Source organism: Oryx dammah, unplaced genomic scaffold (assembly GCF_014754425.2).
Source record: "Oryx dammah isolate SB20612 unplaced genomic scaffold, SCBI_Odam_1.1 HiC_scaffold_9, whole genome shotgun sequence".
In the NCBI taxonomy this organism is placed as follows: Eukaryota; Metazoa; Chordata; class Mammalia; order Artiodactyla; family Bovidae; genus Oryx; species Oryx dammah.
The window spans coordinates 43,971,538-43,995,783 of NW_024070193.1; the positions used below are offsets into that span (position 1 = coordinate 43,971,538).

General features: G+C 43.1%; 1 protein-coding gene across 1 annotated transcript; it reads left to right on the forward strand.

The window, feature by feature from the left end:
- Positions 1-48: 48 nt before the first annotated feature.
- Positions 49-12,355, forward strand: ZNF852 (zinc finger protein 852). The gene is made up of 3 exons (XM_040246131.1): positions 49-128; positions 6,724-6,850; positions 9,045-12,355. The coding sequence occupies exon 3, from the start codon at positions 9,059-9,061 to the stop codon at positions 10,496-10,498; it is 1,440 nt and encodes a 479-aa protein (XP_040102065.1). The 5' UTR covers positions 49-128; positions 6,724-6,850; positions 9,045-9,058; the 3' UTR covers positions 10,499-12,355.
- Positions 12,356-24,246: the final 11,891 nt, after the last annotated feature.

Genomic DNA, 24,246 nt, shown 5'->3' on the forward strand with positions numbered 1-24,246 from the left:
TTCCTAGAGAGGCCTGGAGCGGCGATGCGCATGCGCGATACTGAGCGGCGGAGAGCCGGGCTGGAAGAGTGTGGAGTGGGGTGGGTCGAGCAGTCAGGGCACTGATAGTTTTGCGGCCTCTGGAGCTGGTGAGCGGGGCGACAGTGGAGGCGGTGCGGGCTACTGTGCGGATGCGGAGTTCCCCGGGGAGTGGAGGGTGAGAATCGGCCTGGAGGCTGCGCCCTGGCAAGGATCTGGCTTTGGAGATCAACCAGCCCAGGTCCTTCGCTGCTCCTGGAGTCCGGGGCGCGAATTTGAAGTAATGGTTTCTCAATTTTATCTCCTCTGCCAGTTATGCAAACAAAGCATATTCATCACAGATAACTAGGTGAGTCTGGTGACCGTAAGAAAAGGAAGAGTAATCACAATCCGTTAAAGTCTTCCTGACTCTTTAAAATTTGTGCATGATTTCGCAAACTCTTACACGAGTATATATTTTTTATTAGAAAACAGGCACTGTTATTTTAATTTTTTGGTATTATAGCAAAACAGTTGTAATAAATTTTCATGTATCATGGTAAATGTTGCCATTTTAACCATTTGAAGTGTATAATTCAGTGATATTAAGTACCTTCATACTGTTGCTTTCTGAAAATGATGTCTTCAATTTCTGGAATGCATTTAATATATTGGTTAAAATTGTTGCCAGCATTACGACGCCACTGAGTCACATATGTGCAGCTATAATTAAACATTTTGTTTGCAGTTTCCTATAATAGATATTGCATGAAGCTGTAAATTGAGCAAATGACATTTGTGCAGAAAAATACCAAAAGCTTCATTAGGGTGATTATGTCTGTTTTCAAAATAAAGAGAGTAGTATGTATAAAATGCAGTTTTTAAACACAAGTAATAGCACTAATCTAAAACCACTCTAATGTCTTCTGACTTACATAGACCTAAGAAATAAGAAAATGTTCTTACTAAGTTAAGAGTAGTGGCAAAGAAAAGAACACTGTTCTTTTTCAAATTGTTTGGACTTTTGTTACAAACTGGAGTTCTTGGTCTCCTTAATAAAAGTTGAAATTCAGTCAAGGCTTTACTGGAATTTATGTGGCAGCAGGAGGGAGTGAAAACAAGTTAACAGGTTCCTTTGTTTGTTTCCTATCGGGTGAGGGTGGTTCCTTACAGAGAATGAGGGTAGAAGTGCTTCCAGGGATCTGGCTGGAGGGGTGGGGTGACTTAGGTGGTCTATCCACCTTCTTGGTGATGGTGTGTGCAGGGGTGCTTGGGCAATACTTTGTTTTTGCTCCCAGCTCCTCAGAAGTGGCAGTTGGGTTTTTGGTCTTTTTGTAGCTTATTGTTCATAATATGCCCCACATGCAAATGTGTGCAGTTATTTTTAGACCCTTATAGTTTCTTTGTATTTGGTTGCTGGAGGAAACGTTTGTTCAGGTGCAAGCACTGCAACAAAGGGTCCCGAGTCCCAGCCTGCCTCAGTTCCAAACTAAAAACTCCTTAATGTTAGGTTTCTTATTTTGCAAGTAAGTAATTTGCTCAAGGATTTCGGGGCATTTCCCTTTGTTACACACATAAATATCTGTGTGCACATTCAGGAACTGACAAATGAGACTGCTTTGACATCTGTTTCTTAATGCTGAAGAAAGGCAGACAGCTTTTGGTTCAAAAAGTTAGCCAAAAAGACTGTGGGACTGTTTTGAAGATAAATCTCTGTGTGTACTTACAAGTAAGGGAAACTGATAAAAACTGAAAAATGGTAACTGCCACATTTCTGTGACTCCTGGTATCCAGGAATGTTAGTATGTGAGCATTCTGTGATGTCATGCTCCAGAGCAAAAATACAGATGTAATAGAATATAATTCATTACTTTATAATCTTCAGTGTTTTTAATATTGGAAACAGTCTGAAAAAGGTCCCTCAAATGAGTCATTATGTGCTCTAGACTGATTTTTTTTTTTTTTTTTTTTTTGGTCCCTGTGTGCAGCTAGCAAGATCATAGTTCCTCAACCAGGGATCAAAACTGCCCTCAGGAGTGAAAGTGCCAAATCCTAACCACTGAACCACCAAGGAGTTCCCTAGATAGAATTTTGAGCTTATACTTTCCCTTGCCTGATTTTAGGCCTTTTAGCCTTCTTCCTTGTTTTATTTTGCTACATAGCACCTGACTCTGTCTTTATCTTATTGTCCGTCGTATAAGCTACTTAAGTTAGTTCACTTTATCTGCTTTATTCACTGTGGAGACCATGGTGTCTAAGAAGGTAGTAGGTGCTCAGTAAATATTTGTGTGGGGTGTGTGTGTGTGTGTGTGTGTGTGTGTGTGCGCGCGCGCACGCGCGCATTCCCACAGCTCAGTCGTGTCCTACTCTAGCCTACCAGGCTCCTCTGTCCATGGAGTTTTCCAGGCAAGAGTAATGGAGCAGGTTGCCATTTCCTCCTCCAGAGGATCTTCCCAACCCAGGGATCACCCACATCTACTGCATTGGTAGGTGGTTCTTTACCACTGTGCCACCTGGGTAGCCTCTATTCAATACCCTTATTGCCAAGTTAATCGTTGGTATATAGACATTACTATTTCTAGATAGAAGTAAACACAGTAACAACTCAAACTTCAGTTTGAAAACCTTTTTATTTTGAATAATTGTAGCCTCACAGAGACTGTCAGAATTTTGTAGAGTTCCCTTGTATCTTTACCTAGTATACCTAAAGGCGGTGTCATGCAGAACCATAGGACAGTCATCAAACTTGAGACATTTCCAGTGGTCCAGTACTAGTAATTAAACTACTGATTTATCTAGAGCTCCTGACTGGCTAGCTAATGTTCTTTTCCTGTTTCAGAACCCAATCTAGAATCCCTCATTCCATTTAATTGTCACGTCTCCTAGCTCCCTTTCAGTCTGTGACGGCTCCTCAGTTTTACTTGTTTTTTACAATCTTGACACTTTTGAAGTATTTTATATTTGTAATTTTAGACTGACCCTCTCGATTTGGTTTTGTCAGATGTTCTCCTGCTTAGATTGAGGTTGACATCCATATGTCTTCTCAGTGGTGATATTACTCTTGTCCAGTATTTCTGCCAAGGATTAATGATTGTAAAGTTACTGTCTTTCCTTTGTAATTAGCAATTATTTTGAGGTAGATACCTTGAGACTTTGCATAGAAATATGCTTTTCCTACTAATTACCATTTCTTGGTGGACTCTTGCCTACAGCAGTTGTTATTGTGATGTTCTCCTAGGAGCTTTTCATTTCGTGTGTTTTTCTTCTACATTTATGAACTGGAATCCTTTGTGAGGAAGAGTTGTGCCTTCTCTCCCACTTGTTTATTTACTTAATTATATCAGTTACATCAGTGTGTGATGTTGGGTGTTTGGGGAGTATATTGAAGTGTGCTGTTATTTATTTTGTGGCATAAATTATTCTACCTTTAGCCGTTGGGCATCTTTCAAGTTGGCTCCTGTTTCCCCTTACACGTTCCCATCCTTTTTTGTGTCTTTCTCTGATTTTTAGGCACCACAAGATACTCGTCTTGTATTTTCACCTCTCCAGCCCTGGAATCAGTAATTTCTGCAAGGATTCTTGGTTTCATTTTTTGTAGAAGTGGTATTGAGAAATCAAATTTTGGGCACTAGATTGAGTTCATTTCTAAATTGGTATAAATAATATGTTAACATTTAAATGTGTACTAGAAGCAGTCTCGCTTTAGTTTCTAATTGTCTTAGAAACTAGTTTGCATATTATCAGTGTATAAAATAAACCTTATGTACCCTCTCATTGGGGGCTTCCCTGCTGGCTCAGTTGGTAAAGAATCTGCCTGTAATGCAGGAGACCTGAGTTTGATCCTTGGGTTGGGAAGAGCCCCTGGAGAAGGGAATGGCAATCCATTCCAGTATTCTTGCCTGGAGAATGCCCATGGACAGAGGAACCTGGCAGGCTGCAGTCCATGGGATCGCAAAGAGTTAGACACAACTGAGCGACTAAACACCAGCAGGAAAAACACAAGAATAAGAGACTACTTATTTAAGAGGATTTTAAAAGGAAGTCAGAATTACTTTGTATCAGAGCAATATGACAGAAAGAAGAAAATATTCCTGAAAACTGCCCAGGGATTTCCCTGGTTCTTTTCCAGGCCATTTTCATTTAGGAATGAAACTGAGTGAAGGGATGAAGCTGGGAGAAGAGGCCTGATCCATCTCAGATTGCCCCCCAGTCTGGGGGCTCACATTTATGGTATCATCTTAACAAGCTGATGTTTTCTTCTGTCCTCAAAAGCTGAATGGGATCTGGGAGGAACCCAGAGGCATTAGACTACCTGAATTTAATTGGGCAGTTTCAGCTCACTGGCCTCCACCTTTATTTACTGTGCTGTAAGGCTTTCATTCAGACTTTGAAAGGCCCAGGAGGTCATTAGCTTTTTTTTTTTTTTTTTTTTTAATGCTGCTTCAGTACATTGGCTTTACTGCATCAGAGCAAGTGGACCCAAGTTGGTTTGGTAGCAATGTCTGTTTTCTTTCTGTCTGTCTGGTACACAGGCCCCTTTCTTTTGATTATAATACCTCAACTTGGGGAGAACTACTGTCTCTACTCCCAGTCCATGTGCTCCTGAGGTTTTGATGCATTCAGTTCCCCTTCCAGGATATTCTAGTGGCAGATAGTGACTCAGATGTAACCCATCAGAGCATTTTATCCTCTCGTCACAGTGATTGGTTCACAAAGAGATATGTTAGCCAGGCCAGGCTTAACTCTGGGACTTTGATAAATAGAAATTTAAAGAAGGCTCTTTCTCTAAGTCTTAATCCGATTGGGCTGCTGTAACAGAATGCCATAGACTGGATGCCTTATGAACAACAGAAATTTATTTCTCATAGTTCTAGAGACTGGAAAGTCCACTGTCAAGGTGCTGGCAGGTTAGGTGTCCGGTGAGAACCTGCTTCCTGGTTCATAGATGGCCTTCTTGCTTTGTCCTCTCGTGGCAGAAGCAGTCATTAGCTTTTATCCATGTTCATGGTTTTAGAGGCTGGGCTCAAAGGACTGTGTTCTTTTGCCATATTCACAGGCAGTTGCTGTCATTTTTCGCTGGTCTTTGGCATTATCTCTTTACAAATACTTCACTGACCTCCTTGGACATTTCTGTAGCAGCTGCTTCACAACAGGTCAGCTTGGAGGCTTACGTTTGGTGCTTATTTCACTAAGATATGTCAGTGCTTTATATTTCCTGCTGGTATGTTTTTTCAAAATACTTCTCTCTGGTCTCCAGTTCATTGTCTTGAGTCTTACTCTTGGATTTCTCTTCACCTGAACATCTTTCTCTTCCCCAGTCTGTTGTGCAAATTTATCTGGCAAAGGCCCTGCCTTTTCCTTTCACAGCAAAGCTTCATTTCTCTGCCAGAACTTCAACTTCCTCATCATGCGCGATCCTAAAGTAGTTCTTCACTTGACTCTCCATGACCCTGTAACAGCACTGCAGTTTCTTTTATCTGGGTGGTGACAAGCATTCACATGTGAGCCTTCTTCCCATTTCAGTTGAGAGTCATCTCTTATTAGTCCTCCCAGCACTCACTGAGTCCAGGAGACATTGACTAGGTATTAGTTTGTAGCAAATGTAGGAGATGATGGTCTCTGTTTTAATCATGATGAGGATAGTGATTTTTTAAAAATTTGCTTAAAAGTGGTGGAAGTTGGAGTGTTCTATGCTCTCAGGGGAAGCTAGCTGTCATGTATGATTTGGTACACAGAGCAGTGGGGCTAATTTGCAACAGGTGCCAAAGCCTACTGTCCATATAATTTTTATATATGGACTGAGGTAAAGGTGTTTTTTAAATGTGTATATCCAGTTGTTCCAGAACCATTTGTTGAAAAGTGTCTTCTTTCCCCTTTGAGTGGTCTTGGGACTTCCATTAAAAATAAGTTGACAGGGATTTTGCTGGTGGTCCAGTGTCTGGGACTCGATGCCCCCAATACAGGGGGCCCGGGTTTGATCCCTAGTCAGGGAACTGGATCCTACACGCTGCAACTAAGACCCAGTGCAGCCAAATAAAATACATACATAAATTTAAAATATATTTAAAAAGTAAGTTGGCCTTAGGAGACTCCCCTAGTGGTCTAGTGGTTAAGACTCTGTCCTTCCAATGCGGAGAACACAGGTTGAATCCCTGTTGGGGAACTAAGATCCTACATGCTACGCAGTACAGCCGGAAAAAAAAAAAGTTAACTATAGATGTTTACTTCTGGACTCTTACCTGTTTCACTGATCTATGTGTGTATCACTCAGTCCTGATCAGTACTGTTTTGTCAAGTAAGTTTTGAAATTGTGAAGTGTGAGTTCTTCAACTTAATTTTATTTTTCAAGGTTTTTTTTTTTTTTCCATTGTGCTGGAATCCTTGAATTTCCAGTGAATTTTCCAGATGGTCAGGCCCCAGGTGAGCTTCCTGGGTTCCAAGTCTGTGGCCCAGGAATAGCACAGCCTCACCTCCAGGGCTCTGGCCCATTCAGAGTCTGCTCCTGTGACTTCTCTTCCTAACTGCTTCGCCTGGACTTGGTCCCATCCACTGAGTTCATAGACTGTTATCTTACCCTGAACGTGTCCTTTTATTAATGTGTCCTCCCAGCTTCTTTCTGTCCCGCTACCCCTTTGGCCCCAGGGTCTCAACCCTGTCTTGGTACCCTTGTTGACTCTGCCCCTCAGGCTGCAAATGTCCCTGAGCAGTAGAAGCTTGTCATTCCAGGAGGCTGCAGAGTTGGAGTTTCTGTCTGTGAACTATACTCTGAAGAAGTGGAAGGGCACAGCACTCAGCCAGAGAGCTCTGTACTGGAACATCGTGCTGGAAGATTGTTGCAGCCTGGCCCCATTGGGTAATGACTCTGCTCCCTAATAACTTAGTCTACCTTCTTTACATTTTCTTTGCTATGTTCTTATTCTTTTAATTATGAAAATATAAAAAGAATGGAGAAAATAGTATAATGAATCTCTCTACATCATCACTCACTTTGATAGTTATTAACGTTCTCTGTGACTTCCCTGGTGGCCCAGATGGTTCTCTGTACTTCCTTATTAACTGAAGTGAGCTGATTTAGTTAAGAGTTTGTAGTTGGAAGGAATAGAGAGCCATTCAGTTACTATAAGTCATGAGCTAAGTTACTTAGAATAAGACTGAAGGGTTAGAAACCCTGAACAGACTGACCAGCTAGACCAGGCTTTGGGAAACAAAGCTTTGTGAGGACTTGGGAGCCTCAGCAGCAGAAAAGTGACAGTGAAAGTTGCTCAGTCGTGTCCAGCTCTTTGTGACCCCATGGACTATGCAGTCCATGGAATTCTCTAGGCCAGAATACTGGAGTGGGTAGCCTTTCCCTGCGCCAAGGAATCTTTCCAACCCAGCAGCAGAAGTAAAAGAATTTTTATGGCAGTGTTGTAAGACAGCTGTGTCCTGTATATCTGTTTTTCTATTCTCACTGATGGCCATTCTCTTTACTCTAAATCTTTTGTCCCCCTCTAAGCTCTTTCTTAATTAGACTTCCTATTTCCTCATATGTTCTGTTTCCTGGGGTTCCTGATGGATTTCTTCTCTCCTGCATCATTTCAACTTGAGCTACTACTTGTAATTTCCTTCATTTTGTCCTACTTTCAGCTCAGAATTTATGTAGAAAGGGACTCCATTGGTGGTTCAGCCATTAAATATCATATTTCTTTGGGCAGAACTTTGTTCCAGATCACCCAGAGCTGATGACTACTCCATAAGCTGCACATGGGTCTGGTGCTTGGCCCTGGTCCAATCACCTAGTCTTGGTCCTTGTCCATCCTGGGATGATCTGGGTTGCTTTGCACAAAACATGGTTTTCTCAGCTTCCCCTTCAGAAAGACTAGGGCAGGGCTGCTTCCTGAAAGGGGCTGTTGTCAGAGGAGGTTCTGGGGTTGATTGGTCTAGGACAGTAACCTACTCTGGAGAGAGTGGGCTTAGAATTAAAGGACCAGATACCTTTCATTTTTCAAATGCTGAGATGATATGACAGCTTGTAGCCTGGTTAAGATGTGATTGAAAGGAACCAATATTTTTGTGTTTACCTATGACCGTGAATGCTCTGCCTTTCCCAGCTTTTATATTAAATTCCAGAATTCAAAAGCAAATACTCAGCTGTTCAGTCTCATTATGATTCCAGGTTATCAAGCTACAAAACATGTACTTTGATTTGTATTCAAATTATTGCCTTTGTTAAGTTTCATAGGAGTACCTCCTGGCACCTCCTAGTCCAGGGCTCCAGAGACTAGGATGTCGCCAATCTTAGAGCTCTACTCTCTCCTTGTGGCTCAGAGGTTAAAGTGTCTACCTGGAATGTGGGAGACCCTGGTTCGATCCCTGGGTCGGGAAGATCCCCTGGAGAAGGAAATGGCAACCCACTCCAGTACTCTTGCCAGGAGAATCCCATGGAGGGAGGAGCCTGGTAGGCTACAGTCCATGGGGTCACAAAGAGTCGGACACGACTGAGCGACTTCACTTTCACTTTCACTCTCTCCTTTAGTACATTTTCCCAGCCTTTTTGAACCCATAGCTTCTCCAAATATCGTTACTATTCTTTCATACCGGAATCACTCCTTTTTGTGCACTTTTTCCTGATCATGCCCTTGTAATACACATTTCCCTTCAACTCTCATGTTTGCCCACATGTTTTTCATATTTAGTTTAAAGTATTTACCACCACTCTCCTCGACATCTTTGCTGTGAACTGTGGAGCTGTACAGTGTCATGGTTGGAGTGGACCCGAGAGTTCATAATTTTACTAAGGAGACCCACGTCTAAGTGACTTCTGGGAGATCACACTGTGCTTTACAGTCTGGTCTCTTGCCTTTCAATTGGTCTGCTCACCTGGCTGTGCTGGCTCCACATCCCTCTGTCCTGATAGCTTTGCTTTTTCCCTCCTGTTCTCAATGTGTCTCCTTATTCCATACCCTCAATGTGAATTTTTTTTTTTTAAGCTACATAGACTCCTGACAGTTCATTTCCTCAATAGGACAAGAAGTGAGTGACAATTGTTTTCTTCTGTCTTTTGGCAGCAGGTGAAAACAGGATGGCAAGTTCACAGTTGTCTCCGAAGCAGGACATTTCTGAAGAGTCAAAGTCAGCTGACAGGACCTCAGGCATACTTTGTGGACTGATTCTTGGAGGACCAGAAGCTGGGGCTGCCTGTGAAGAAGCTTTAGAAAAACTAAAAGTTCAACCCTCAGATGAAGAAGGAACCAGACTGGAAAGTGATTTCTTAGAGATAACACAGGAGGATAAAAAGAAATCCACAAAAGATCGATGTGGTGAGTATAAGGAACTTGGGGGACATCGAGATCTGTCCTCCGGTCTCTCAAAACATCAGGGAGTTCTGAAGGGACAGAAATTATATCGATGTGATGAATGTGGCAAAGTTTTTAATTGGAGTTCACACCTCATTGGGCATCAGAGAATCCACACTGGAGAAAAACCATATGAGTGTACTGAGTGTGGCAAGACCTTCAGGCAGACCTCTCAGCTCATTGTCCACCTCAGAATCCATACAGGGGAAAAACCTTATGAATGCAGTGATTGCGGAAAGACCTATCGCCACAGCTCCCATCTCATTCAACACCAGAGACTTCATACTGGGGAGAAACCGTATAAATGTAATGAATGTGGAAAAGCTTTCAATGAAAGTTCCAAACTCTTTGACCACCAGAGAACTCATACTGGGGAAAAACCATATGGGTGCAGTGAGTGTGGAGCCCTCTTTAGTCGGAGTAAAAGCCTTATCCGCCATCAGGTACTTCACACTGGTAAGAAACCTTACAAGTGTGAGGAGTGTGGGAAAGCTTTCTGTTCTAACAGAAATCTTATTGACCATCAGAGAATCCACACTGGGGAGAAGCCTTATGAGTGTAATGAATGTGGCAAGGCCTTCAGTCGGAGTAAATGTCTTACTCGACATCAGAGTCTCCATACCGGGAAAAAACCATACAAATGCAGTGAGTGTGGGAAAGCCTTCAATCAGAACTCTCAACTTGCTGACCATGAGCGAACTCATACTGGAGAAAAACCTTTTGAATGTAACGAGTGTGGTAAGGCATTCAGTCTGAGTAAATGTCTCACTCGACATCAGCGACTTCACACCGGTGAAAAGCCATATAAATGCAAAGAGTGTGGAAAGTCCTTCAATCAAAACTCGTACCTCATTATTCATCAGCGAATCCACACTGGGGAGAAGCCTTATGAATGTAATGACTGTGGAAAGGTCTTCACTCATAATTCTAGCCTTATGGTACATCAGAGAACCCATACTGGAGAGAAGCCCTATAAATGCAAAGATTGTGAGAAAGCCTTTCGTGATAGCTCACAACTCACGGTGCACCAAAGAGTTCATACTGGAGAGAAACCCTATGAATGTATCGAGTGTGGGAAAGCCTTTAGTCAGCGTTCTACTTTCAATCACCACCAGCGAACTCACACTGGAGAGAAGCACTCAGGTCTGGCTCCATCTGTTTCTTAAGACGTGATGCTCTAAGACAGCAAGAAACTTTAGGTTAAGGTTTCTATATAAGTATGTTCATCCTGATCTCTACTTGGAACCACCTGTTTGTTCCATGTATACCATCCCAGGACTTCCTTGGTGGTCCAGTGGTTAAGGCTCTGAGCTCCCAAAATTGGGGGCATGAGTTTTGATTCCTGTTTTGGGAATGAAGATTCCACATGCCACACAGTGTGGCTACCATAAAGAAAAAAAATTAGAAAAAAAAAAGACCATCTCCAAATGCTCGCTGCTGGTCACAAAGGTGGAAGAGTTAGAGTAACAGTGGAATCTTCCTCCTCCTTTTGGGGAAATAAGGACTACATGTTTCATGTGCTTATAGGTTTCCTTTTCCTTTTTCTTTTTTTGGCTGCATCAGGCAGCTTGCAGGATCTTGGTTTCCCAACCAGAGATAGAACCTGTGCCCTCAGAAATGAAGGCACAAAGTCCTGGACTGTTGGAACCACTGAATTTCCTCCATTTTACCGTTTATATAAAGTCATCCTCTAAGACTGAGTCATTCTTCCTACCTCTTGAGTATGGCCCTTTTAAAGCTTGGTTTAATCTAGACCCTCACCACTTGTGGTCTCTAGGAAGAAAAGCTTTTCTTCCTGTTTGCCAGTCTGTGTCCCTTGAACCTTTAAGATCTCGGACTTTATTTTTTTAAAGTGTTTACTTTGGAAACTCCCAGGTTCCAGGGGAGACCCCATATGAACACACGGGTCCAGCCCTCAACTCTGATTTGAATGTGGCTGGTCATATCTTAAGTAGAAACTCTTCTGTTGAATGTTTTAATTTATTATCTTCTGGTTCTGCTCATACCCTACCACACTGAGTCTCTGAGGGGACAGATCCAGCACTGCTCATAACTCTGTGAGCTGACCACCAGCAGCCCCAGTAAGTTTTCAATAGAAATGAATGTCCTCCCTTCCTAGGAAAGCACTCAGGCTCTTGGTTGGAGAAAAAGGAGCTACATTTGAACACTACACCTCAATTTCTATTGGCTATTGCTAGTATTTTAAAAGTTAACTGATTTAAAAAAAATTTTTACCTGGATCCAGTTACCTCGTTTAATTAATTTTGGTTTGAAGAATTATTTAGTTTCATTACCTAGCTTTTCTAGGTATACAATGAAACAGTAACGATTAGTGTTCTCTTAATTTCCAATCTGTATGCCACTTATGTTGAACATCAGCATGAATATTTTAAAAAAATAAGTTGAACACTGAATAACAGGCATATTCCATGTCTTGTTCCTAATTTCCAGAAAGGTTTTTCAGCATGTCACAGTTGTCTGTGTGGTTCACCCTCATTGTTTCTGATAAATACTGTGTTAAGGAAGTTTTCTTCTATTCCTGTTTTTAGAAGCAGCAATATGTTATAGTGGTAAAGAGCACAAATTTTGTGCCTGGAAACCTAGGTTCAAACCCTGCCTCCATCACTTTCCTTAGATGTGTAATCTTGCATAAGCCACTGGACCACCAGGGAAGTCCCTTCTAATAAGAACATAAACTCCATCATGAGTGCCCTTCCTTTTGTCTTCCATGTGTAAAATGGAGCTACCTCATAGGGCCTTGAGGATAAAATTCATTTATAAGTATAAGACACTCGAAACAGTACTTGACATGTAGTGTACACATACTGTAGGAAGTTATCATACTTAAGTTTTTATTAGGAATGGATGCTAAGTTCTATCAAAAACTTTAAAAATCTGTTGGTAAAATTTCATGGGTCTTATCCTTTACTGTTCGTATCGATTTTGTTGGCAGGTTTCCAAATAATTGAAATTTTCTTGTGTTCCTGGAATAAAATCTGTTTTCTTATGGTGATTGTATCTTATTTTTGAAGTACAGAACTAGATTCAATTTGCTAAGCAAAATTAATTTGGGAGTTTGTTTCTCTCTTGTTACCTGGAAGAGTTTGCATAATAGGGAGATATTCTTTGAAGAGTAAAGATAACTGGGCCTGATCCATTTTGGGGAAGAAGGGGATTGGGAGGGACATATCTTTAGCAGCTGTCTTAGTTGAAATTGCTGTAACAAAATGCCATAAAGTGGTAGCTTAACAAACATTTATTCCTCAGAGGCTGGGAAATCCAAGATCAAGTTGCCAGCATGGTCAGTTTCTGGTATGAATCCTTTGAGTCCTGGCTGCAGCCAGCTGCTTCCTTGCTATATCCTTGTATTGCAGAGAAAGAAAGCAGCTGTCTCTTCCTTTTTTTTTTTTTTTTTTCCAGTATTTGTTTTTATTTATTTGGCTTTACCAGGTCTTAGTTGCGGCATTTGGGATCTTTGATCTTTGTTGTAGTGTGCAGGATCTTTAGTTGCAGCATGTGGGATATAGTTCCCTGACCCAGTATGGAACCCAAGCCCGCTGCATTGGGATCATAGAGTCTTAGCCACTGGACCATCAGCGAAGTCCCTTCCTCTTCTAATAAGAACATTAAGTCCATCATGAGTGCCCTACCCACATAAACTAATCTATTTCTAGTTACTTCCCCAAAGCCCAACTCTACATAGGATCACCCTTCGGTGGATTATGGTGATTAGGGCTTTAACACATGAATTTCAGAAACACAGACATTCAGTCCATACATTCTGCCTCTGGCTTCCTGAAATTCAGGTCCTTTTCATTTACAAAATAATTCCATCCTAGCAGCCCCAAAGTCTTAATTCCGCATTAGCTTTAAAGTCTGAAGTCCAAAAGTCTCATCTAAACATTATTTAAGTCAGATATGGGTAAAATTCAAGCCGAGGCGATTCCTCTTCAGCTGTGAACCTGTAAAACCAGACAGGTTATATGCTTCCCAAATACAGTTCTGGGTGTTTATAGGGCATAGACATTGGATGTCGATAAAAACCCACAGTCCTTCCCTCCTGTGTTTCTCTCCTGTGTCGTCGTCTTTTTTTTTTTTTTTTAAACCCCCAAGAAGGGGTCATTTTTTTTTCTATTAAACTTTTTTTTTAATGGGGATCATTTTTTTAAAGTCTTTATTGAATTTGTTAAAATACTACTTCAGTTTTATGTTTGGTTTTTTGGTCGTGAGGCATGTGGGATCTTAGTTCCCCTACCAGGGGTTGAACCTGTACCCCCTGCATTGAAAAGCAAAGTCTTAACCACTGGACCACTGGGGAAGTCCCTCTCCTGTGTCTTCTTTACTATTCACACAGAACATTTCCCTTCTGACATTTGGGGTCACCAAATGTGGGTAATTTCCCCCACACTGATTCTCTGCAACACCAGCTGAGTGTCCCACAATTTAGCTCAGTTCTGACACTCTGGAGACGGTGTCAAACTGCACAGGTTAAGTGATTGGTCTCACAAGATACACACACACCAACTTTAGATACTAGTTCCAAGCCCAGGTTATCACCTGCCCTATTGACTAACCAACCAGCTGTAGATCAGAGGTTCCAACAACTCCCTTTTGGGTTTAATTTGCTAGAGTGGTTCACAGAACTCAAGAAAACAGTTTACTTACATTTTCTGTTTCTTGTTTTTTTATAAAAGGTTATGAGGATGGATACATAGAGTAAGATCTGAGAGGGTCCCGAGCACAAGAGCTGCTGTCTCTGTGGAGTTAGGATGTGTCACGCTCTGAGGAGCTCTCTGAACCTGATATTATTGGTTTTTTATGGAGGCTTCATCATGCAGGCATCTCCATTATCAAGAGAATGGGGTGGGGATAGGGGGAGCTGAAAATCTCAAGCTTTAACCATGGTTTTGTTTTTCCCGTGACCAGCCCTCATCCAGGAGCCTACGCAGAGTTGCTTTATTAGAATGAAAGATGAGACTTCCTTGGTGGTCCAGTGGTTAAGACTCTGCTCCCAGTGGAGGAGGCATGGGTCAGATCCCCCCCCCCCGCAAAAAATAATAAAGCAATATTCCTATCACTTAGTAAATTACAAAGATTTCAGGAACCCTGTGTCAGGAACCAGGGTCAAAGACCAAATATTAGAACCAAAGGTGCTCCTGGTGCTCTTACCACTTCAAAAATTACAAGGACTTAAGGGGCTCTGTGCTAGGAACTAGGGGCAGAGACCAATGTGTATTATCTCACATTTCAATCCCAAAAGGAGAAATCCGAAGGGAAAGAAAATGTGCTCGGTCCTGAGCAAGTTCAAAACTTAGTTAAGTGAGATCTTAAGGCTCGAGAATAATTCTGGCTCAGTTCTCTGCTCTCCAGGATTAGGGGTGATAGTCCCACCTTTTGGATACACCAGCTTATCAGAGCTCTAGGGGAGTCTTGCTCCCAAACCTCTAAGTGGCTCTGCCTCCGTGGATTCTGTGGGAGTTGTCTGCTCTGTCTGAATCTGAAGTGGTAACCCTGATGATCTCAATCATTTTAAGGGTTATTCTTCCTTTGTCTTGAAGAAGGAGCACACTTTCACACTCTGTCTTCATTTCTCATTTTACAACTTCAGATGCAGTCATACTGGAGGTTAGGACTTCAACCTGTTAATTTAGGGGGGACACAATTCAGTCCTAGCAATACCTCGTTTCTCTGCAATATGCCACCAGTGGTAGGCCTCAGTCTGCAACAACCCAGTTATCTTCAGAATTACTTGTTTAAAAAAATATTTCGAGAGCTCAATAGTTCTGTCGTGCAGGCTAAGTAGATGCAGTGCGTGAGCTTAGTTGCCCCTCAGCATGTGGGATCCTAGTTCTCTGACCAGAACTTGTGTCCCCTGCACACAAGGGGACAGGAGGACTCCCAACCACTGGACCAGCAGGGAAGTCCCTCTCAAGAATTACTTTTCATCCACTGTGTTGACATCCTCATTACTGATCTGACCAACAAGCTGGCCTTGACCAGTCTACATGAGGTCATAGACCTTATGACACGCAAGAAGGGTTGACAACCCTGATGAGATGCAAGACCTGCTCAAAAATGCCGTTTCTATGAGCCACCTGGGCGAGTCATTGGAGGAGTATCCCTGATAGATAAAGTCAACCAAAAGCTGCTGTCCTTGGCAGCTTCCACCAACAAGAAAGAAGCTAACTGTTAGGCCTGTTTGGCTATCAGAACCAACAGGTACCAAATGTCCCTTATGTCAAGGTTACCTGCAAGACAGCCATCTATGAATGAGGCTCCTAAAAGCAGCAGACTCTAGAGGTTGTGCTAGATACGTTGGGATGGGCCCTGTCATTGGGACCAATGATGCTTGCCAGCTCTGGAACTATGTATCGTAGAGACTTACTGTGATAATTGGAGCCTACAGCAACAAGAGACTGCTATTTGGATACATAGGCCCCTTGAGTTTGGGACATGTGAATACCAAAGGCAGCTGCCAGAAACACCCCCTTCAAATGGCAACTCCTAGTTGGCTTTTGGCCCTAATGAAAACAGAGCTCCTGACTACCAAAACCCTGTAAGTGACCTTAAGACCCGAGTTGCCCATCCTCACATGAGTACTCACTTATCTTACTAATAAAATAGGACAGGCTTAACAAAGTGCTATCATTAATATTACATCCAATAGCAAGCCTCAGTGGGATTCCAGGGGTTGGCCAACTCTGTGAAGCTGCTGCCTTGCCAGAAAGGGCTGAACAGCCTGCAGAGAGCACTCTCACCACTCCCTTAGTGAAGTGCAGCGCACCGCATCAGAGATGTTCCGGTTGATGGTATGGTTTGTATTTGCACCTTTTCTTTAGTGTTTACACCTTTTGAGACAAAGCATCCTGGCTTCAATCAACCAATTCAGTGTGAATCCTTACCTCTTTCAGCAACATTGAGTATAGCTCCTAATGCCTCTGGGTGGTCGCCTGCCTGATCCTTTCTGTAGACAAATTACCCACAGTATGTTTCATAATTGCTCTCTACAGAGTTGCTTGCTTCGTTTTTTGGGTCTCAAACTTCCTTCTCAGTCCAGAGGTTATTGTGGAACTTAACAATAGAACAATCATCTTCGCTTGAGAAGTCATTTCAAGATAAGACAGTCATACCCTCCCCCAAGGAAAAATCACTAGCAGTCACAAGCAGTTAGTGGTCCAGGAAGATTGAGCAATGATACGGGTGGAACATCAACCCAAGGGTGACCAGAATGGACCATAAAAGAAGCCCAATTTCTCTCCCCCACCAGAGGCAGACACTTCTGGGTCTCTCTTGCTGCACCCTTGCAGTGTACTCAATAAATCTCACTTGGTACCTTCACTTCCGACTCAATAAATCCTTTTACCACTGAGTTGCTGGCCCATCACCGCACCCCTCGACAGTTATCGTTCAGTATCCCTGCCATCCAACAACACTTGGGATGCAGCAATAAATAAAAACAGATTTCATAATCTCCTTCCCATTCCTATGACCTGACCCAAAGATGGATCCCCTACCCATTACCAATAAAGATTCAGCTCTCCAGGAGAGCCTTCTTGATCCTGTCTTTATCCCTGGATCCAAAGGCATACCATCATCTTTTTTGGAGGAAGACAGAGGAGGGCTTTTAGAGTGTTAGGGATGGAGGAAGGATGTGTTTGAATTCCTGGCAAGGGAGGAAAGGCTGAATTCCACTTTAAAATCTTTTTTAGTACTACTTAAAGTATCAGTATTTCTTTGCTATGTTAGAAGGTACTTTTAAAATTCAAACATCATCTTTGTAAAAGATAACACATTTTTTTTATTCTGAAGAACCTAAGCTACTCCATTTTGTTAAGAGAAGAACTCTATTTTGTAAGGTTCCGGGAAAAGAGCCTTTGGAAATCCCCTGACCTCACCCCACCACCCACGAGCCAATCGGACCCCAGACGAGAATCTCCTGACTTAATGTTCAGGAACTTGTGGTCTACCTAGGTAATAGGGACCAATCAGAAACCAACACACAACCCTTCGAAAGAAAGTGACCAATCAGACGTCCCCCTATCTAGAAATTCTTTTTTTTCATGAACACTCCCTATATAAGCAGTGTAATCCAAAACCCGGGGCTCCTCCCTATAGCTGCTGCTTAGGAACCCCAGCTCGAGCTTGGTAATAAAAGCTCTCTTGCTTTTGCATTGGATATTGGCTCCCTGGTGGTCATTGGGAGATTTCGTGACTTGGACATAACAATTCCTTGTTTTCCCCCATGAACCAGGGCTGAGTTTGTGACTAGGAGTGGACAATCCCATTGTAGGGTGAGGGAGTTAGAGAAGGCGAGGTTTGAAAAAGAATGAGACCAGCACTTTACAGGAACAGATCACCTTTAGTGAGGCGAGAAGGGACAGCAGTCAGATTAGTGAGCTGCTGCACTAACCCAAGAAAAGAGTAAGTATATATAGGCATATATGTGGAAAGCTACTGTATTATGGGGGCCTGTTCTCCAAGGTTGTTCAGAGTAGTTATCTCTTAAACGGCTGGGGCAAGGAATTTTGGAGATCGGCCAGAGGCTGGACCAGCTGGGAGCCAGGCATAATCAGCCTTAATGTCCTCTTTTTTTTTTTTTTTTCCCCCTGGGTGAGACAGTTCTTTGTTTTGCATAGAATGGTGGGGAGTTGTAACTCCATGCCATTTTAAGCCCTGTAACTTTCCTTCACCCATCAGGACAGTTTTCTTTCTGTCACTTGGCCACAGCTGATTCTCAGTTGTACACTCTGATCTGTTTTTGGCCATAGTCCAGAGCCCCGCCACAACTCCCACCACCGCCTCGATATACCAAAACTTATCTCTTCACATTTCAAAATAGGAGGTAAAGGAAATTCCCTGGTGGTCCAGTGGTTAGGACTCCACACTTCCACTGCTGGGGCCTGGGTTCTGTCCCTGGTTCAAGAACTAAGAGCTCCAAAAATCCTGTGGCAAGGCCAAAATCAAACAAACAAAATAGGTAAAAAACAGGGGAGGTTAAATTTTCCTCCTTTTTCAAAGTCAAAAGCTGCTGCTGCTAAGTCACTTCAGTCCTGTCTGACTCTGTGAGACCCCATAGACGGCAGCCCACCAGGCTTCCCCGTCCCTGGGATTCTCCAGGCAAGAACATTGGAGTGGGTTGCCATTTCCTTCTCCAATGCATGAAAGTGAAAAGTGAAAGTGAAGTCGCTCAGTAGTGTCTGAAGCTAATGTGTTTTAAATCTGAGAACAAGCAAATGAATAAAACCCTTCAGCAACACTGCAGGGAATCTGTGTAAAAGGAAGGATCCTTCATCCTCAGGTTGTCAACCCTGGCTACACTTTGTGACCAGCTGGGTAGTTAAAGAAGTAGGAACACCTAGGTCCCACCCACAGTTTTGCACTTAATTGAGAAACTCCCCAGGGAATTATGCATGCATGCGCAATCACTCAGCCATGTCCAACTCTTGCCGACTCCATTGACTGCAGCCTGCCAGGATCACCTGTCCATGGGATTTTCCAGGCAAGAATACTGGTTGTTGTTGTTGTTCAGTTGGTCAGTCATGTCTGACTCTTTGCAACCCCATGGACTGCAGCATGCCAGGCTTCCCTGTCCTTCACAGAATACTGGAGTGGGTTGCCATTTTCTCCTCCAGGGGATCTTCCTGATCCAGGGATCAAACCTGTATTTCCTGAGTCTCCTGCATTAGCAGACAGATTCTTGACCATCTGGGAAGCCACCACAGGGGACTGTCAGTTCAATTCAGTAGCTTAGTCGTGTCCGACTCTTTGCGACCCCATGGACTGCAGCACACCAGGCTTCCCTATCCATCACCAACTCCCAGAGCTTGATCAAACCCATGTCCATCGAGTTGGTGAAGCCATCCAGCCATCTCATCCTTTGTTGTCCCCTTCTTCTCCTGCCCTCAATCTTTCCCAGCATCAGGGTCTTTTCAAATGAGTCAGCTCTTCACATCAGGTGACCAAAGTATTGGAGTTTCAGCTTCAACATCAGTCCTTCCAGTGAATATTCAGGACTCATTTCATTTAGGATTGGTTGGATCTCCTTGCAGTCAAGGGACTCTCAAGAGTCTTCAACATCACAGTTCAAAAGCATCAATTCTTCAGTGCTCAGCTTTCTTTATAGTCCAACTCTCACATCCGTATACGACTACTGGAAAAGCCATAACTTTGACTAGACGGACCTTTGTGGGCAAAGTAATGTCTCTGTTTTTTAATATGTTGTCTAGGTTTGTCATAGCTTTTCTTCCAAGGAGCAAGCGTCTTTAATTTCATGGCTACAGTCACCATATGCAGTGATTCTGGAGCCCATTATTTCCCCATCTATTTGCCATGAAATGATGGGACTGAATTCCATGACCTTTGTTTTTGAATGTTGAGTTTTAAGCCGGTTTTTTCACTCTCCTCCTTCACTTTCATCAAGAGGCACTTTAGTTCTTCTCGCTTTCTGCCATAAGGGTGGTGTCATCTGCGTATCTGAGGTTATTGATATTTCTCCTGGCAGTCTTGATTTCAGCTTGTTCTTCATCTGGCCTAGCATTTTACATAATGTACTCTGCATAGAAGTTAAATAAGCAGGGTGACAATATACAGCCTTGACGTACTCCTTTCCCAATTTAGAACCAGTTCATTGTTCCATGTCCAGTTCTAACTTTGCTTCTTGACCTGCACACAGATTTCTCAGGAGGCAGATAAGGTGGTCTGGTATTACCATCTCTTCAAGAATTTGCCACAGTTTGTTGTGATCCACACAGACAAAGGCTAGTTCCTCTGCCTTTTCTAAATCCAGCTTGAACATCTGGAAATTCATGGTTCATGTATTGCTGAAGCCTGGCTTGGAAAATTTTGAGCATTACTTTGCTAGTGTGTGAGATGAGTGCAATTGTATGGTAGTTTAAACATTCTTCGGCATTGCCTTTCTTTGGGATTGGAATGCAAACTGATCTTTTCCAAGCCAGGAGATTATACTGAGCAGCAAAAATTAAAAGTCAATGATTTACAGTAACAGTTTTTTCATACTCAAAGCCTGGTATAGGAACACAACGTGGGCACACTTGCGAGTTTCTCAAGAAATAGGCTTGTTGCAGAAGTCGAATCGTTGAGAAACTAAGCACCACACACGGAGGGTTGGAGAACTCAGGTTTATTAAGCCAGCAGTCCCAGACGAGCTACCGCCCTCTAGTTCTGGGGCCTTCCGAGTTCAGGGTGAGCTTTATTCTTATGGGGTCAGTACATAGAATTACAGTTGGCACTGGTTGATTGGTTACCTGGTTGCTATGGGCTACAGGCAGTTACAGAGTGTGGGAGTTGTTATGGGTTATGTGCAGGGAATTTCCAAACAGAAACTTGTAGAAGCAGAAACAGAACATTCCATACTTATGAGAGCATCTTAAAACTATAAGATGCTAGGTCATCTTGTTCCTATCTCAGTGCAGCAAGCATCTTACAGAAGCAGAATGAGCATGAAGTTATTTCTAGCTGAGTCTAAGTTTTAAGTTTTCCTCTTTAGTCTTTACCAGCTTCCAGAGAGCTCCCAAAGTGGAATCTGCAGTTTAACAACCGGTTAAACCAGAGTAACCACAAGTGATTTGTATTCATATGCACATTCAAGTTGGAGAAGCTCTGCCCTGGCTCCTGCCAAGTCAAGCGGCCCAACATGAAGGGAAGTAAAGCTCTCAGGAACCAGAGATGCAAGGACAGGCTCCCAGCAGAGGAGGGGAGAGATCGCCTTGCTGCAGGCTCTGTGCATTGACTCTCAGAGAAATCAGGTAGCAGCAGAGGTGGGCTGAGCTTCAAGAAGCTGGGCAGGACTTAGAACAGAGCTGCTGTCTGAACAGAGCAGAAGGAGGAGTCTGCTCCTGAGCTCTGCAAACGCTGGAGTGCTGATCTGCTGGACCTGTTGGACCATAGCAGTCCAGATGCTGTCCACGTTAGCTGCTGTCCTGCTGAGTAGTGCTAAGTCACTTCAGTCGTGTCCAACTCTTTGCAACCCTGTAGACTGTAGCCCACCAGGCTCCTCCGTCTCCATGGGATTTCTCCAGGCAAGGATACTGGAGTGGGTTTCCTGCTCCAGGGGATCTTCCCGACCCAGGAATCGAACCCACATTTCCTGCCTTGGTTCTTTACCACTAGTACCACCTGGGAAGTCCACTGCAAACACAGGACCTGCTCAAGCTCCTCTTTGATGGGAACATTTTGTTCTCAGACAAAACAAAAAGCTCTTTTTGGTGGATGGTTATGAATGTTCAGCACCTCCAGCCCCACTCCAGCTGTCCCAGCCACCTTGAGTTCCATCCCTGTGGAGACTAGTTATCAGGAACATTATTTGTCCCACAGTAATCAGTACCAATGTTGCAAAGAACTGTTGACTTATAGAAAGACACACGATGAAAGAGTTGTGAGTTGGAGTTTTATTTGGGGGTCTTTTTGAAGACTAAAGTCCAGGAAAGAGCCCCTCCGTTGGCTCTGAGGAACTGCTCTGAAGAAAGAGGGGAGAAACCAGTTTATATTATGATTTTGGCAAGGAAATACATGTAGTCAAGCATATGTCTTGGTGGGTGTGTGTTAGTTTCTCACATTTTGCAACCCTGTGACTCTTTGCAACCTTGTGAACTGTAGCCCACTTCTGTCCATGGAATTCTCCAGGTAAGAATACTGGAGTGGGTAGCAGCCATTCCCTTCTCCACCAGATCTTCCTGACCTAGGGATTGAATCTGGGTCTCCTGCATTGCAGAGGATTCTTTACTGTCTGAGCCACCTTGGAAACCCATATGTCTTGGTACAAAATTTCAAATGCGTATATCAAAAGAAGAAAATATTGCAGATCATACAGATGTCTTGAGTTAATGGGTTTAGTGCATTTCTATGTATGGGAAGATTAAAAAAAAAATCCAGGGCCATTAAAATTCTTCCTGAAATATACATCTAACTATCTATGGGGTTGGGCTTCCCTTGTGGCTCAGCTGGTAAAGAATCTGCCTGCAATGTGGAAGAACTGGGTTCGATCCCTAGGTTGGGAAGATCCCCTGAAGAAGGGAAAGAATACTCCAGTATTCTGGCCTAGAGAATTCCATGGACTATGCAGTCCATGGAGTCACAGATTTGGACATGACTGAGCGACTTTCGCTATCTATGGGGTCTGTTTTTAACTGTCAGGTCAGCAACTGCAGTGGGTTACAACTTAACCCTTGCAGAATTGGATGGTGAGCAATGCTCTTTGGCTTAGCAATCCTCATTTTTCTGTGTCCACAGAACAAAGAGCTTTATTTGGGATCTGGGGAACTGCAATTTGGGAGACACAGTCTTGGGTAAAACCAAAAGAATGTTCCAAGGAAGAGAAAGAATCAGGGGCTTATAAAGGCAGAAACCACGAGATTGTTAAAGTTGTCTTGTAAGAATTATGATTGGGTCTAATGTAAAAAGGGAATATTTGCCCTTAAGGGATAGACTGTCATATGTTATTTAGGGAAAGGTTCTGATAAGAGTCTTGGGTTTCTGGAATATTGTGTAGATGTTCTGTGTGCCTGCTTTAAGTCAATAAGCGGTCAAAAGTTCAGATTCCATCCTGCCTGAGATGGGTATAAGTCCTACTTCCTCAATGCCCTCTTGTCTCCATGTGAGTGAGTGCTCTTAGCAATACTGACTTCATTTTTATTTTCTTTTCACATATTTCAAAAGGAACTTAATGGACATATTAGGCATAGACGAACAGTTCCTATCTTCCTTTTGGGTGTGTTGGATATTTTCCAGTTGCATTCTGTCCCCCACTGCTGTCCCGCAACCACCATATTCACTCTTGGTTCTTCTGAACCCTGTCTTAAGACTTGGGAAGCTGACCTTCTTGGACTGCCCTCCAGCTTCCAGTTGGGTTATGCCAGTGGCAGGCCCTGACAGGTCAGAAGGAAGCTCAAGTTTAGGAACTGGCCCCCTCAGATCACTGTATGCTGGACTATGGACTGAGTATGTCCCTAAGCTGAAGGCTACAGCTTCTGTCAGGTAATCTGCTTCTAGAAGTGGTAATAGCTTCCTGTTAAAAAACAAAATTCAATGGAATAAATTTTAAAGAGCTTTTTGGCTTTCTTCAACAATTCATGAATCAGCCAGCCTAGCAGATAGAAAGGAGCTCTGAGGAGCTTTACAAAACAAAAGTCGTTTATAGGCAGAAGGGAGCAGGAATGAGCACAAGTTATATAAGGCAAAAAAAGTGGGTTGATGATAAGGTTACTTTCCTTTATAAGGGAATGGCAAGGGTCTATCAGGCAGATTACCTAACTAATGCTGATCAGGAAATTCCTGATGGACTGGGACTAGTTTTAACATTTCAATTCTGGCAGAGTCAAAGCTTTTAGTTAAGTTTTATTTTGGTGGCTTGGCACTTAGCATGAGCTACTCCATTTGGGGCCTGTTGCTTTGTTTTTACCATTTCAAATATCTCTAGCCTTGAGGTTTTGTACCATGTCCTTAACAATTATACTTTTATCTATCACCCCTTGAACCCTCCTTAGTTATACTGTGCCTTTGGTTTCTCTTCCATCTCATCAAGAGCTCTCTGATGCCAGGATCCACTCTCTGTTTCCATCCTTGGTGGCTGGGACATTGAAAAAGAACCTAAGGTGGTTCAAACAAGTGGAGCAGAGCCTCTGGTCAAAAATGGAACATCCCTCCTACTGAAAAATCAGTTTGGGAACATGCTGAGGCTTGGCACTAGGGTGCATCTACCAGAAGACAACCAGGACAGCTCCCTGGCCCCTTGGCACAGCGGCTTGCACGTGTGCTCCAATGGGAGCAGGTGGTCTTTGTAGCATTGGCTCCACCCCCTCCCGGTTCTCTGGTGTTGTTGATAGAGGACATTTGCTCCTACAGGCGCTGGGCAGTCTCCTGATGTGGCTTCAGTCTTTCTTCAAGCAGCCTCTGTGCC

Coding starts and splice junctions, on each gene's coding strand:
- ZNF852 (XM_040246131.1), top strand. CDS start 9,059: ATGGCAAGTTCACAGTTGTCTCCGAAGCAGGACATTTCTGAAGAGTCA.